We start from the raw sequence: 17,444 nt of genomic DNA, 5'->3' as shown, positions 1-17,444 counted from the left end.
TGATATAATCAATCACTGTCACATGTTATAAAGTTGTCATTAAGTGTCGAACAGTGAGATAAACAAGTGAAGAAAGTGTTAAACCCCCACCCACACACACACATTTACAACATCTCACTCTGTGGAAATATACTCAAGTGGAAATCTGTCTAATCTCTTTATCCGCTCTTAAAACATTTTTCAATCGTGTCAAGCAAGTGCACACCATGAATGTGTTTGAGAAAAAATGTGTCATATGAACAACTGGTTTTCCGTTTGTAGTTTGAGTATTATTGGCAAATCACTTTAGATGTGGTTGTAATTGAGTAAACAGTGCGTGTGAAGTGCATAAGAGGCACTGACTGAAATGCAATCTTAGAACCCATCGGCTTTGCCTGTTGACAATTTATCTTTTTATTCATCAAGAGATATCAGCATTCACAATCTGGTCGTAAAACTAATTCTCAACATCTTTCCATTCATGTGAGCTGCTAATCGGACTGTTCACAATGACCAGCGCACTGAAGAGGGTCTTGGCCTGGATATCAGGAAATAATGGCCACTGCCCCCAAAGGCTTATCGTCGTCAGACTGATAGCCAATTGGCTCTTATATTGGTCTCTGAGTTATGATTGGAAGTATGGAAAAGGAAATGGGTAGAAACATTTGAAGCATACTGTAGTCCATAGACTTACACTCTCATTGTCATTATTGCACAAATTGCCCTTCAAAATGCCTATCCAACTTCCAATGCAATGTCATATCCCATCTGACATTCTGAAATCTTCCTAAAAAGGATAACTACTACAAAAGGTTAGGAAAAAAGTGACCTTTGCTACATTAAACTCTTCCCAGGTGTCAAGAACGAATTTGCATAACTCGTGCTTTAAATCAGAAACATGTGCTTTTATTTCATCCTATATTTTCTCTCTTGAATAACATTCAGATCAAAAGACTTGAGATGCATATTTTTGGTAATACATCTGTTTGCAGCGTGGTCCAGTCCATCCTCTGATCTCTATGAACAGAAGGGAGGGTGATGGGAGAGCAGGATTTCATGCGGAGAGTGTGCTCCTCTTTAAGAGTCCAGAGAGTGTAACCCTAACATGAGCATAAAAAGGAATGAGGCTCCCGTACACCCACACAACATTAATGTCTGCCAGTGAGTCAGGAGCAGCCTTCACATATCTGTGGGATGCTAGCGTCACCCGTGGATTTGGTCACACACCTCCCTTAAATATCACTTTGCCTCAATAATTCAAGTAAAGCTCAGTACAAATGCAACTTATCCAGAACTCTCATTGAATGAAGGACTTTTTTTTTGTTGTCATGCATTGATATGCAAATATTTCTGTCATCACATAGTGAGTACTGAGTATAACAAAAATATAGTTGGATATTGTTGGATAATACTCTTAATTCACTTTATGGTGGAGCGTAAGATGAGAAGATTGACCATCAATATCACTCATGTACTTAGACTAGTTTGAAAGCTAGATACGGCAGTAAGCTTAGCTTAGCATAAGAACTGGAAGCAAGGCAAGACAGCTCCAGGACGTAGCACATTATTAAACAGAAACATGCTAGCTAATGCTAACTAACGCAAAGCTAGGCATTTTCTACCTTTGAAGTTCAAACAAGGCTTGGCTAGCCGTAGGCGCCCGCTTCCAATCTTTATGCTAAGCTAACTGCCTTCTGGCTCTAGCGTCTTATTTAGCATATAGATACATCTAACCAACTCCCTGAGGTTTCTTTCCTTCTTTAATTGGGTTTTTTTGGGGGGAGAATTTCCTTATCGACCACAAGGGTCAGAGGGGTCGTATGCTGTACAGATTTCTGTACAGCATACGACCATACTTGCCAACCTTGAGGGGGGGTTGCTAGTGGATCGCCAGAGCTGTATTAGATTAACATAAACATGCGTATTGTAGTTGTAAGTGCACTGCCTTGCGGCCTGTAGCACCAGCATAGGTGTGGGCTGGACCTGTATTTTACAGGAAAGGAGTGAGCAGAGGGTCGAGTTGTCGATTCTTGTTCTGTTTTCTGTGACTCCTCACCCTCTCAGACTTTCAGTTGCGCACGCTACTAAAGAGACGCGCTACCATGGAAACCAAACAATGGTGTAGCTGTATTAAAGTCCGAGTGGAAACAGTCCTGAGTAAATCTGATTTTGTCAGAAATCGGGAAAAATGCGGGAGAAATATGACCCCGGGAGGAAACCGGGAGAGGGCAATGAAATCGGGAATCTCCCGCGAAAATCGGGAGGGTTGGAAAGTATGCATACGACAGCTACGACACATACGAAGATCTCTACTAATTTGGCTTCGAAAATACAATTTGATCGATTGATTCATACTCTGTAGCTGTGATGAGTGTGTAACGTTTCTGTATTTGTACAAAGCATTCTAATTTCAAAAAAAACAAACCATTACAGAAGTATTTTTCAGATGTTTTCTCTGTTTGTGTAGTTGCAACACCAGCCAACACAAACCTCTTGAGTTGAACTTACTTTTTCACCCTCATACTGTGTACATGTCAAGGAGCTTGTTGAGTGCTCAAACTGACCTCTCCCAAAAGCCAAAAGCAGCAGTGAATAAATCACAAAGTAGGGTGGTTTCCAGCATTCATCTCAGAGGGATAAGGAGAGAGGGAGAACAACATATAGTCGAGTGCCAAGAGCCCCATTCTTGGAAATGTACATCTTGGCAGTCTCACTAGCATCTAGCCTGTTGGAGGATGCAAGAATGTGACAGAAGGCATCGTGACGACAGGATGTAATCGAGAACAGACCTTGATTCTGAACCCTGGTTTGGAGAGAAAACGAGCATCTTGTCAACTTCCAAACTGTGAGATGATGTCTATTTGGAACCTAATAGGGAAAGTATGCTGTACTGCTATCAATTTGTTGGCTTTCGTTGTGTCTGTTTGGCACCATTATAACATAGTATCTCCATGTTTGGTATTTAAGTACTTTGTGACCTTAAATCAAGTTAATAAGGACTTTTTATTTGATGGAAATTACGCTATGAATAGACTACAGCTCAATTATCTCTGATTTGTTTTCCTTGCCAGACTTTATATCAACATTTACTTCATGGACATGCATGTTTTTAGTCATTCTGTGACTCAGAATAAATGATAAAAACTTGAGTCATAAGGAATTAATGTGAGCTTATGGATATACTGTGACTTAGGCTTGGCTTGTTCTTAAGGAATCTACCTCTAAATCACTTCAAAGTAGTATTTCACTTTCAACAGCGTTGCATTCTGGACTAAGCGCCACCCAAGACAATTGTTATTAGATTAAAGAAACACAAACCACTTAGGCCTTTTTTTCCTTCCGTTGATGATATGACTATAATGAGCCAAATGTGCTGGCACAGTGCTAAAACAAAGTGTTTAAATAACTTCAAAGTGACCTAACACATCATATGGCCACCATGTTTGAGGTTCATTGTTCTTTACAACACTTGAACTTTTCAACAAGCGACAGATGGAGTTTGCAACTGAGCATCTACGGCCAGGCTGTGAGGCTGTCGACACAGCAGAGCTTTAAGTTAAATGCCAATGTAAGAACACTAATAGCTCACAATGCCCTTAGCAATGACAGACATTTTGTCAAAAGATCACGCAACAAAACCACAAATGGGAATCATGTGGTGCCGCTGGTGAAAAAGGGCAGTGGATCAGCAAAGTCAGTAAGATATTTAATTAGTGCCACGATGGCTTTACAAAATGTTGTGCTAATTATATGGTTCATGTAAGGATATTTCAAGAATAAATGAAATCGTTGGCCTGAAGGATTATCCTCATAAGAACTCATCCCCTGTATACCATTGAGAGTTGTACCAATTTACAAGAAAATCTATCCAAAAATAGCTAAGTTGTATTTCACAAACACACAAAAACTATGGATCATCAAAGTCAGTGTTGATATATGAATGTCTAAATATCAGATCAATGAAGCATAACGTTGAGATTTTCAGTGTGGAAGTGGTGGATTGGCCGACAAACTGTCCATCCTTAAAGCCAATAGAAATGAAATCTCAGGACATTGTTTCATGATCGCATGACCAGTTGCAGAACAATTTATTGATGGATATGAACACTCTCCAAACTGCCAAAGAAGAAGCATAATTTATTAGCAAGCCAAATATTAACACCACCAAGGAGGTAATGTTTGGTTTGTTTTGTCTGTCTGTCTGCCAGAGCAAGATTAAGGAACAAATACTGGCCAGATTTGAATGAAACTTGGAGGAATGTTGGGCCAAGTAAGAAGCCATTAAGATTTGGTGCGGATCCAAATCATGGGCGGATGCACTCATTATTGTTCACTTTTGAGGCATTTGGCACTAATGTGAAAACCAACATTCTTTTTTCATTGTTTAATGCCAGCCACAGTTATAGCCCCAGAAATACAGGATATCATTCTAACCGTGATCAGATCTTTTTCCTGTTGTAACACATGGAGCCTTCTTATCTGGTCAGGCTTAGACTGGATCGGCTTACAAGACACCCATCCCTCCCTCCAGGAAACCTGAGTGCGCAGACCATAATCCTGACCCTAATGAACCCAAACCTGTCCTGAACCCCAACTCCTAGATGCCTTAAGCCCAGTTGCTAGGAGATTTCTTATACGACTAAACCCTGTATTTGCAAGAGTGTTTCTAAATGCTTCTTCTGCTCTGACGTCTTCTAATTATGCAGTTTTTCTCCCTTGTCTGTCATCTGCAGCCCGAGTTTAGTTTCATATGCTCAACAAAAGCGTTGTTGCATCTGTCCCTGTTCAACAATTTAAGGATGATTGCAGCTTCGCCACATGAAACATTCGCTCACAAGGTAGAGAAGAAGTCAAAGCACCATGTAGTATTTTAGATGTTACAGTTATGTGGATGAGTGCAGCACACACATAACCTGCCCTGGGCCTGTTTCCACTGTGCAAACCATCGCTTCAGCGGACAAGGACAAGCCGAAACCTTCTCTGACATGACAAAGCAGTGGGCTGTGTAAAAGTCTGATCCGACACAGCTGCTTGATTCTTAATGGCGTGTTTCTCCTCACATGACAGCCCTTCTCACAATGTTGTGACCGCAAATTGTTCCTGCTATGTGGGACCATTTGAGGAATGCACATATAGGATTTATCTGACAGAGCTTTGACCTCTTTGGTGATAAGCTATCTGCGAAATGTGTAAATGTGTGAATAACTTAGGGGTGTGTTTCCCCATGTAATAAATCAGAAGCAGCAGAATGATGGATCCTGTTCCTTTAACGTGGTTAGCTAGATTTTTTTTTAGTCGTGGTTTGACAGTGGGGGTTTATTGGCTTATCAATGAATCCACTTATTGGATGCTGACAACAATATCAGCAGCTTTTGGATTAATTGCCATGATGTTTTGTACAGTCTCCAGAGTCCTAATGACTTTGGTTATTCCCAAACTATTCCTCTAATGCCACCATGAATAGGTTTTTTTAAAAACTTTTGTTTAATGTTTTCTAACCATCAAAGGTGGCTTTCCATGAACCCAAATCACTTTTGGTAACTTTCCCTCTAGCGCTTTGAGTCAAGTTGTCAGAAAATCTGCAACAAATCTCGCCTAAAGATACAAAATGTTTATCTAATGTCATCTTTAGGTCAACGTTTTTATTTGTTCAATACTTCAAGCCTCATCTGTACCTTGTTTAGAGCCAATTAGTACATGTAAGAAGACCTGGATGAAGACCATGCTTGATATTTCACCTGTTTATCCTCTGAATGTCATTATGATGTTCGAAAAAACGTTCCGAACTCCCCACACAGAATATTCCGACAGTTAGACAACGCAAATCTGCGATGAGACAAAAAGTATTCACTTCATGTCTTGACCAAACTTTGAACTTCTCTCTCCATCTCAATCTTTTACCTCTTGACACAACAGTTACTGGCATCTTTGATGTGAACAACAGAGTGCAACCCTATGAATGTCTTCCAGGAAAGACCATTACCTTTTCTTAGCTTAGCATAACCTTTAACCTTCATTCCTTTGAGGCTGGCTCCAAGTGTATCTGGCCTTTTGGTAAGGGCATCACACTGCTGAGTTCAAACCTGCACAAAAGCCTTTTATTAACTCTGTCAGGAGGTTATCTTTTATGTTGGGTTGGTTTGTTTCTCTGTTTGTCAGCAGGATTACCGAAAGATACCGGTCCAATTTTCATTAAACTTGGTAGAAGGTTGTATCGTTGAACAAGAGACAACACATTACATTTTGGAGCGAATCCAAATCATTAGGTGGATACACACACAGTCATTTTCACTTATGTTATTGCCAATTGTCTTTATTACACAAATAAATTAGTTAATTAAGGCGAGTGTTTACAGGAAAACTAGATGCACAAATCAATCCTCAAATGTCTTACAAGAAAGTTGATTAGATGAGAATCCCCAGTCACATTTAAGAACTGGACCCATTTGTATCACTGTACATATGAAAAAAAACCTTGACTAAGCAAAAATACATCAATAAAAATGATGTTGACACTAATTATTGTTTTAAATGTAGCTCAAATATACAGATGACAACGAGCGACTAAACACTGAATTTCCCATATTGATTTGTTTTGCCGCGTTGTTAATTAGCAATGATAATTTTATTTACGTGCTCGTTCAACTCAAGTGTAAAGTGTCAGCCGCCTCTTCATTAAATCAAACGCTCGTCGCCCACGTGGTTCACTCACGACTGACTCTCCCCCCGAAAGACAGCAAAGGGCAAGCTGTCGAGGAAATCAGGTGTATTAACAAGTCAATGAGAAATTCATGTGTGTATAATTTCACAGTGAGCACATCTGACCTTTGTTAATGATGCCACTCAAACCTGCAGGTGGTGTTGCTCAAATGAACTCCCGTGGGAGCGGCGTGTGTGGCTGCTGCGCTAAAAGCGGCCGACTGAGTAGGAAAAAGAAAGATCAATCATAGGCAAAAAGTGAAAATAGAAGGAAGCCATTGTCTGAATCACTTTACATCAAATCTCGCTTTGTTGTTTCTCTGATGTCTGGCACCTACCCCTGTGTGTGTGGCAGGAATGCAAACATGTATTCACTGGTGAGTACTAGGCCAACTCATTTGTACGCAATTTTTTTTTCCCCACCTGCCAGCGGCAACTTGAAAAAGGTGGGGGAGGCTGGCTTTCTTCTTCCGTTAGCTATAGTAGAAAAAGACCTTCCAGCTTTCACTTTCACAGGTGCTTGAATTCACTCGTGCTGCTGCTGGGGTGGATAACTCTTGAGATCTTTTTGTGTGAAAATGACCCTTATAATGCGTGTACTCTACTTGGAGTGGGCTACTGTTGGTTTTTCAGCACGTTTCCAGGGTTGACAACATCCTTGAAAAGCAATGTATCCTCTCCCATCCACAGCCACCTTCTCCGTGCTCGCTCTTCCAGCTATATCCAACCATCTCCTCCTCTCATCTCCTGGAGCCCTCTTACTCCATCTTAATTTCCCGCCGTGCTTTCATCACCTGCTGACTCACCTTCTCCATCCGACCCCCCTCTCTCTCTCTCTGTACCTCCCCTGCTTCTCCGCACAGCATCACACACTTATCACATCCAGTAACGTAAGAATCAAATGTGAAGGCCGGTCCGCTCTCGCACTGCTTAAATCTCCTCATAATGGAGCCCAAGGGTATCTGAAATTGAGTGTGAAGACTACATCAAGGTCATTTACTCCGCCCCATAGGATAGTGATGGATGTCTTGTCTGATTGCTCGATTTGGCTGTCCGACTTGAGGAGGGGGAGCATATCCCAACGCACTTTCTGAGTGTTGCTTTTGCGCGGATGGCCAAAAAAGTCATCCCCAGCGGGTAGAGGGAAAACTAAGGAGGGGATGGTGTAATAGGGAAGGCGGTGATACTATATAATCCACTGCACTGAACAAACTAAAACCTTGACTTTAAGTTAAATGTGTTTTGTCAACAGAGTTCACATGTTTTAGATTTGTCGAAAGCAATAATATTAAGTCTTAATAAAAGTTCATCTTAATATTATTGCTTTCAACTAACCAAATACAGTTATGTGAAATCTGTTGACATTATACATTTAATTAAAGTCAACAGTTCAGTTTTTTTCAGTGTGTATCCTTGAGTGAGACGTCCAGATTCTTGAGTCAACATTTGAAGGGATTCAAATCAAACATATTGATTGCGGGATGCATGCCACACCATCTGTCAATACACTAATCTGCCAAATTGACTGCGCCTCTCGGGGCATTGTGCGGCTCCAAACAGCTGGATCCAGTCATAGAAAACCATAAACATGAGCCGTAGTCAGCTGAAACCTTTCCCAAGTGCCTGTGATTTATAATCCCCGGGATTGTGTGTGTGCACTTGTGGGAATTACTATGGACTGCGGTTTGGACATGCAGGGCGAAACCCATGCAATTGTATTGTTGCGGTAAAAGGCATCGTACGCTCGTAGAAGCATGATCCAACACTGGACTCAATCGCGTGTCTTTGCCATTTTCCTGGGTCCATCCACTTTCTTAACGGCAGCGTTAAGGGAGTAGAAACTGGTGACCCGTGGCGACCTTTCCATCCAATCTCATTTGTCACGCTCTTTATGCATGACTATTATGAAGATTAGGTTCATTATCTCATTTGATTCACTCTAATAAAGTGTGATAAAGTATAGCGCCATAATAAGTCCAGAAGCCATGTAATTATATTTGAGTCTTAAATCTGACCACACATTAATAATACTCTCAATACGGCTCAACACAATTCCTTACTGACCGATAATCCTTCTAGCAATTGGATTGGAGAGAAAATTGGAGAAAAGTTATGTTTTCTATGCTTGGTACCAATGTATATACGTTTTCACATGACAAAAACATATTTCTGTGTGTTTTATTTCCAAAGAGCGGACAGAATTCAGAGAAAAACAGAATTACCTAAAACGCATCTTCAAGAAATTGTGGCGCCCAGTCATCCTGCAGGAAGCAACAGCGGGTTTCCGAATGAATCCAACAGATGAGGTGTGAAACTGTCACATTTGTAAACAACAGGCAGGTATTCGACAAGTGAGGCGTGATTGTCTCCGTCTTTATTCAGTGTTATGTTTGAGAGTTAACAAAGCGTGAGATTGGGCCGTGCCTCTACGCTGCACATTCTCAGCTCGCAGGCCTTTTGTTCTGCAGCCCTTTGTGGAGCCTGCCTGGGATTCATTGAAACTCTCCACTGCTGAGCTGAAGGAGCTGCTGTCACACACACACACACACACACACACACACACACACACACACACACACACACACACACACACACACACACACACACACACACACACACACACACACACACACACACACACACACACACACACACACACACACACACACACACACACACACACACACACACACACACACACACACACACACACACACACACACACACCATGCACAAAAGCTGAAGCTCTGCCAGCATTTCGTGGGATAATCTACCTTCCTGAAGGTTTACTAAAGCACCCTTTCCTCCCTCCCTTCCCACCACAACCGCACTTCTCCTCCTCCTCCTCCTCCTCCTCCTCCTCCTCCTCCTCCTCCTCCTCCTCCTCCTCCTCTCCTCCTCCTTATCGGCCCCAGTGTAAGCCAGTGTGTGGTTTCCTGCCAACTTCATGGGAGCCGTGAGCAGCCACTCCAAACAGGAACACGCATGAAGACATTCCAAGCCGCCGAAGGAAACAGTGTCCTCAAACCGCCCTCCCCCCTCTCCGCCAATCTCCCCGTGGACCCTTCCCCACATCCCACACAGCTCCGCCAGGGCCTGACCGCTGGACAATGAGCACACATGAACTAACACTAACATGCACAGACACACAGGAGCGGGCACAGACTGTAGCCATTCATCACGCCCATGCGGATATGAGAATGAAGATGGGGGTGTGTGTGTGTGTGTGGTGTGAGTGTGTGTGTTGTGTGTGTGTGTGTGTGTGTGTGTGTGTTTGTGTGTGAATAGTTGACAGAGAGAGAGAGAGTCCAACTAAAGGATTGAAAGCTAATACAGAGAGCAAATCTATCATCAGCTCATTTTACATAATTTATCATCATCCATTAAAATGTTGGTTTTGGAGCGGGAGTCTGACTACAGAGAGAATGTAAAAGTTTGGGCTAATTTGCTTCAATAACATTACTTTTTTCAGAATAGGAAAGACAAAAAACATCTAGAACACACATTTAGTTACATTAGTTTGATTGACTGTCTATTTTTTCTGTATTTCTCTTAATTATATAAAAAGGCATCAGATATGCCTAATTTGCATATTTATTAAAATGTTCTTTTACCCGTAATATAAAAAATGGTTGTCTTCATGTAATTAATCACCTGGGTGGGTTTCATGGAGGTACACTATTCACCTGTAGAGTTATTGCAAAACGCATCCAACCAACCAACGATCCATCCATCCACCATGTTTCTGTTTATAGCAGTTTATAGAGTGATACAAAGGGATATCAGTTACTCCCCTATCCCAAAACTCTCATTGAATCTAAAATAAACCTGATTGTTGAAATTGGATTTAACCAATATTCACATTTGTCTTCCCAAGAAATACACAAACGTCCAATGCCACCATTGACAGTTGGGGGTTTGATGCCTTGCTCAAGGACACCTTGGCACGCCAGTGGGCAACTGGCATCTCTTCATATACCAGTCCACACCCTGTGTATTTGGTCCAATCAGAACTTGAACCGCCAACCTTTTGCTCCCAAAGCCAAGTCCCTACAAACTGAGCCACGGAGGCGTATGGCGCAGTGGGTTGTGCGTCGGTGTTCATATCAGGGGGTCACAGGTTCAAACCCCACTGCAGTCAGCATGTCGTTGTGTCCCTGAGACACTTCACCCCAAATTGCTCCTGTGGGGATTGTCCACAGTATTGAGTATGTAAGTCGCTTTGGATAAAAGCATCTAACAAGTGACATGTAATGTAATGTAATGTAATTAGCCACTGATTTTTAAAAGGTAATTTCTCACTTGCATATTTAAACATAACATTTCTTAAAACGTCTTACTCAAATTTGTATTTTATTTGTGTGAGTAATTGACTGAAGAAGTTTCATAGTGATGTCTATTAGTTAAACATTTTACCATATTAACCCACAGTGTCTCCCCCTTACTGTGTGTGTTCACTGCATTTAACCATGAGTTGTTAGAGAGGTTCCTCTTCTGTACTTCCTGTTAAATTGGCAATCCATAAGAGCTTTAGCTGGAAAGCAAACATCGCTGTCAAGAGTACTAAGAGAGCAGTTGGAGGGCTGTTATGTGCCCGGTAGAAGAGTACATTTGCTTAACATTGCAGGAGGGCTCATTGAAACCAGACAGCAGGTCTCAGTAAAGGCAATACATCTACACACAGAAAAAAGAGAGGCAAAAGTTCTCCATGAGTTTTGATAAAGTGAGATACAGACCAAGACAGAGACTCACATGGGCATCCTCTGCAGGTGAAAGGTCAAGTAGGTGTTATCGTGGTAAGATAGTGGAGCCAAGACATACGCAATGAACTCATGGTCTTTTCAAGACAAAGCTTTATTTATGACAATGTGCCATTACGTTGAGGAGAAAATAAATTGTTTGATTAGAAGGCATAAGAAGGAAAAACCCTTTGTGAGACTTTTCTGGGCAAGAAAAGAGAGACTAAGAACTCATCTAAAGTCGTACTCGCTGCGATTTCTCTCTTGGCATCCGAGGCGTATCGATCGGGGAATGTTATTGAGGGATCCTGCGAGAGATGATTAATCATAAGTCACTTTTCTCCTCTGTGCAAATGGATCAGTGCCAAAGAGAGAGAGAGAGAAAGAGATTGTCCTCAATCTACTGTCCCGCTGATTTTCTTAGCAGCCATTTCTCCCACTACTGCCCCGCTCTCTCCATCTTAGCTCAACTCCTCGGTTTCTCAATGTTTTTCGAGGAACAAGTAAACAGAGTGAAATGGCCCCAAACAGAGATTTGGAGAGGCTGATTTCTTCCCTCCTTCCTTGAGCGGTTGTGGTCACCAGGCTGATACGTGGCATCTTTTTGTTTGTGCCCACAGAAATGATTCAGTGGCGTATTGAAATTACACAGTGGGCTCTTGCAGAGTAGATTTATAATTCAGGTCAAATGTTGGATGCTCGTCGTGACAAACTCAAGTACTCAAGGCAAGAGGACTTGTGTTAAGATGTTGAAAAGATGAATACTTGTCGTTTGATTGCACATATTCCTATTGCTTGTCTTTTAGTGCTTAAGCTTTGAGTCTGTGAGCAGTTGAATTCCTCATGTACTGTGATCGCTCAACAAAAAGGATAAGGATTTAATGAATGTGTCTCCATTTCTCTAACTATATTTCAAAAAACCTTGCTTGCCTTTCATTTCTGACATTTTATACGTGTCCTTTTGGTTTCAGTATTTCGAAAACAAAGGCTTTGATTGGCATGATAATCCAGATCTGCCTTGAAGTCTGATCCACATGTAGCACCCAAAGCCCCATCCATTACATCATGGTTCACATAGCTTGACTATACCACTATATCACGCATTTAGCATAACCCAGGCTTACCGGCAGTGCCACAAATATGTCCAATGCCAACATTTTAAAAAGTCTCTAATTATAAAATACTTGCACAATTTGGGCATGGTGAATGTGGTAATGTGCTTCAACCAAAATGTTTACCGGATGGTGGAACTGCTTTGGAAAGTCCCTCCCACCATTTGTGTACCACATCAGATTTGGTAAAGATGAACGGTTTGAACGTTTTTACATTTTAACCCAATCGGTTAAATCGCTTTTCATTCATGTACCTAAAAATATGTAAAATCTTGTTTCTTAAAACCAAAACTCATGATTGGTCGATACTTCCCTTTGTCATTGGGACGCCTAGAAGCAGTTGAGACCAGTTCTCTGTGATTTTGTATCGTGTCACGCCCCTCACTTCAGCAATAAGTGACAGGCATCAGTTTGAAGCTTCGTGTAATTGGTTTGAAATGGACTTATAGCTTTTTGCTGTGTCATCTGTACTGAAAGCCAGTCAGCTTAATCAGAACTACCACTTGGATGGTCGAATAACTTCAGAACAGAAGCCCCTCCTTTCCCATGTCAGATTAGTTTAGCCTGTGCCCAAAGACTTCTGGTACTTACTTTGACAATCCAACAATTCATTTCTAACTCAACTACTTCCATCAATATGGATGAACCCCCATCCCCCGATATGATGTTTGTCTTTTCACTCTAGGTTTTGAGCGGTCAGACACGACACATTTCAACCCTTACATCCCGCTTTTCTACACACTGCTTCTTGCATTAGCACCGAACAATGTCCTTAATTACAAATATGCCAATAAAGCCTTAATCATGACAAATGATGATGTTTGATTGGCATATTGGCTGCTGTTGAGATTGAACCTGTGAGTTCTCCAGACACACTACTCAGGTTTTACACATTCATGCCTAGAAGCAGTACAACCTCAATCTTGTGCTGTCAGACACACCGCAGCTCTCTGGAGTTATTGGTATTCAAGGCTGCATTGTGCTTCAAACAAAGTGCTGTTCGACACAATGGATGCAGTCATATTCAGTCTGAACAGTTTTGTACTGTTGGTAAACCAACAATCTGACAGTGACTCCCACTTTCTGGGAGTTTTCTGGAATGAAAATTGTGCACAAACATATTCAGAACAACTGTCATCCTCCTTTGTATCACACAAAATTATTCTTTTATTGTATCACACCTCTGATTTGTTTCACCACCTCACGTCATGCTGCTCAAACTCGGCTACTCACCTCTCATAAATAATGAATTAGGGCAGACTGTTTGTCTTGTGAAATCGTCTGCGAGTAATGTAAGCGCCTTGCTCAAGGGTGTAGTTGATGAGAGAGCGAAAAATCGGCTTCTCAAGTGCACTGTTCTCGCCTTTAGGCCAGCTGTTCTCTGTAAATGTTTGTTAATGCCTGCTTTAAAATGCTCAACATCCCTGTTGCAGCAAGGATTCCAGTCTGCACAAATATTCTGGTCTAGGGAATGAAAATGCTAGAGTTACCTGTGCATACAAATGAACACTGCATGCAACCGTGTAACATGCAAGCTACAACAACAACAACACAAAAGCACGATTTTCCCAGGAACTCATTACGGAATCAGAGAGGCAGGGCTTAATGTTGTTTTGACTGAATTGTAGTTATCAGTAGGCCACCGTGATGAAGCTCAATTAGAGCAGTATGCTATATGCTCAGCAGAGGTAATCACTGGGTGGAGGGGCAGACTTATGTGGAGGCAGGGATATTCACTCTGAACTGAAAAGGCGAAGGATTCACAATAGGACCTGGAGCCGTGGAGAGCGGCTAATGAGCCTACAAGATTCACTCTTGGTCTCCCCCATAGAGAGGCTTGTCCTGGGCAGAGCGGAGGAGCGAGATGTGTGCGCTCCAACACATTCCATGACGCAGCCCGTCAGAGCCAGGAGCGTAAAATGAAAGTTTGCCTTGCCAATTTTTGGATGAATGAAGGTCTTCTGTGTTGGATTAGAGTCTTAAATCAATCAAGAGACAAGACATTTAAATAAACAATGTGGCTGTATCTCCCCCATTAAACCTGATGTTCCAGAAAGCTCATAAGAACATTTTATTTTGAACCTTCACAATAAAAGACTACAGATATTCTGTACAGATATGCCTAATCCTGAATGCAAAGGAATGACTTTTATGACAACTTTATAGCTTTTTTTGTTGTTGTCTGTGCATTAATTGTGTGAAAACCTTTCTTGTATGGAGATTAAGAAATAATTTATCTGCAGCATTACTTCACAATTAAAGGACAATGTCAGAAACAGAATGTCTTGATTGTCATCATACTCTCACAACATTTTATACACAACATTGGAAGAAATAAATAACAGCAGTGAGTCAAGCAGTTATCAACAAATAATAGACACTATAGGTATATTAAATTGAATGTAAATGACATTTTTTACAGATTGTACAAAGACGAAAATGTAAATGTGATCGTATCAGAGCCTTGGTGTTTTGTGTAGAGTTTGCATGTTCACAGAGTTTCCTTTCATATACTTTCCTTGCTACCAGAGTCCAACGATTTGCCGTTTTGGTGAACCTCAAACTCCAAATCACCTGTACAGTATGTGTGCAATTAAGTGCAAATGGTTCAGTCTGGCTGTGAGACTCCTGTCGTTTGCATTACATATTTATTACTTATAATAGTATTATCATTAATCATACATTACTGATTGCTGACTGTGGTAATCAGGAGATCTGTAATGTTTATTACATAGAATAGAACAAATAAAAACATATAATCCACCTGTCGAAAAAGCTTTTTGCACTAAAAGCTCCTTTTTTAACAGGATTTTAAAAATCTTTTTTTTATTTAATGAGCTATAAGTTGTTTTGACAAAACTGTAGTAATGTTTTTTTTCTTTCTTTTACTTACCATAATGTAATGATTTGATTCCATTCAATCTTCCAGAGTCTGTTTAAGCATATGATTGTCTTTCTGTGCACATTTCATTTTATTACAGACATAATAACGAAGGATAATCAATATTCCAACAATGTCATCCTCAACTATGCGCGGTCTGTCAAATGTCCTCTTGTAGTTATTTAAAAATGGCTTATAAAACATCCATCCAGACTTTTAAACCGACTCGCCTTCTGATTTTTACCCTAAAAGCACATGATTTTTTAAATATGTTTTTATTTAATGAGCTATAAGTTGTTTTGACAAAACTTAAGTAATGCTTTTTTTCCTTACCATCAATGATTTGTGTATTCATTCCTTTTAACCTTCTAGTGTCTTGTGTGAAGCAATGTTTCTTTATACTTTTCATTTGAACACATCATAATGTAGGATAATCAATATTCAGACAATGTCATCCCCAAATATGGGTTGAAGCGAGGTCTGTCAAATTTCCTCCAGTAGTTATTAAAAAGTGGTTTCTAAAACATCCATCCAGACTTTTAAACCGACTCGCCTTCTGATTGGCCGAGCAGCGGTCACGTGGGGGTAGTGCAGTCAGTCGCTGTGCCGCGAGCAGCGCTGAGTGGAGCCTGTCTGCCAACAGCTTCAGCAGCGGCTCTATCTGGAAACCCACTACACTCACTGACAATTAAAAGGAGGCCCCTTTTCTTTCTTATTTCCGAGGAATATTCACCACCATGGGCGACAAGAAGAGCCCTACCAGGTAATGCGACAACCAAATGCCCAATTTCTGCTCGTTTTGTGCGTTTTAGGGCTCGATATTTGCAATGCGTTTCCCTCACACGGGGATCGTTTCTCCCTTTTTTCAGTACGGTATGCCACAGCTAGCTAGAATAGTGCAGTCACTATGGCGGCTTCTCGCTCCCCTTACAAACCCCAGTCACTTAACAGACAAAGGGAATTTTTTCAGAGGAGACGCCTGACATTCCCTGAAACGCTCTTCCGTCTCGACGAAGCCTTTTGCAGGGTCAATGTCGAAATTGACATTGTTTGATATTGCTTTTGTTAGCCGACATGCTAAGCTTTCGATGCCGAATTTTTTTCCAGCAATGCTTCCCCTGCCTGCCTCTGCTAGCCTTAGCTGGCGATGGGATCGGACGATGTGGAGCTGCGTGGTGGATTTTATTTTATTAACCCAAGGACTGGCCGGGACTCGAACCCCAGATTAATGACAACACCATGATCCGAGCTGCACTTAGGAGCTGCTTTTATTACACAACGTGTTATGTTCGTCACAATCTCCTTACTTGTTGTTAAGGGGCGGCAGTAGCTCAGTCTGTAGGGACTTGGAAGGTCGCCGGTTCAAGTCCCAAACAGGCCAGATAAATATGTGAGTACTGTGGACTGGTATCTGGAGAGGTGCCAGTCCACATCATGGCACTGCCGAGGTGCCCTTGAGCAGGACAGACTGGCAGCCTCTTCGCTCTGGAAACCTCTGTATAATGCATTGGTGCACCTGTATTAGAAAGATGGACAGATACTTTAAGTTGGGAAATTGTTTTGTCAGCAGCATTTTGACAGTCTGTAAAATAATTACAAAATGTCTTTGAAATAAAAATAACATAAACTATTTACATATTCTCAGTAGAAAATACATATATTCAGAAGACACACTATAACATATACAGAATACATAAGAATACTCTCTTAAATACCAATCTACTAAAGGGACAGCCACATTTAAACATAGTGTGCTATGTGCGTTTTTCGAATGCATGTGTGTATTTATACTGTACTGTGTTTATCCCGAGGCGACCAATGAAGGCTTATAATCCTAAATCTTAAACAATGCATGAATGTTCAAAAGACTAACTTGACCTCTACGTTTCAGGCCAAAAAGACAAGCCAAACAGACTGCAGATGACGGCTACTGGGACTGTAGCGTGTGCACCTTCAGGAACACCGCCGAGGCTTTCAAGTGCAGCATCTGCGATGTGAGGAAGGGCACATCCACAAGGTAAAGAAGCTCTCTCT

The 17,444-nt window shown here is 41.3% G+C and overlaps 1 protein-coding gene across 1 annotated transcript; it reads left to right on the top strand.

Moving 5' to 3' along the window:
- Window positions 1-16,042: 16,042 nt before the first annotated feature.
- Window positions 16,043-17,427, top strand: LOC117538691 (RING1 and YY1-binding protein B-like; the record flags this gene model as incomplete). Its single annotated transcript, XM_034204581.1, is given in 2 exon segments — window positions 16,043-16,173; window positions 17,302-17,427. Coding segments are annotated over 2 exon segments (152 nt in total), but the record flags the coding sequence as incomplete, so codon positions are not given.
- Window positions 17,428-17,444: the final 17 nt, after the last annotated feature.

The sequence above is a fragment of the Gymnodraco acuticeps genome, unplaced genomic scaffold (assembly GCF_902827175.1).
Source record: "Gymnodraco acuticeps unplaced genomic scaffold, fGymAcu1.1, whole genome shotgun sequence".
Taxonomy (NCBI): domain Eukaryota; kingdom Metazoa; phylum Chordata; class Actinopteri; order Perciformes; family Bathydraconidae; genus Gymnodraco; species Gymnodraco acuticeps.
The sequence above is the reverse complement of the archived record's forward strand: the minus strand, read 5'-3'. Positions and strand labels throughout refer to the sequence as shown.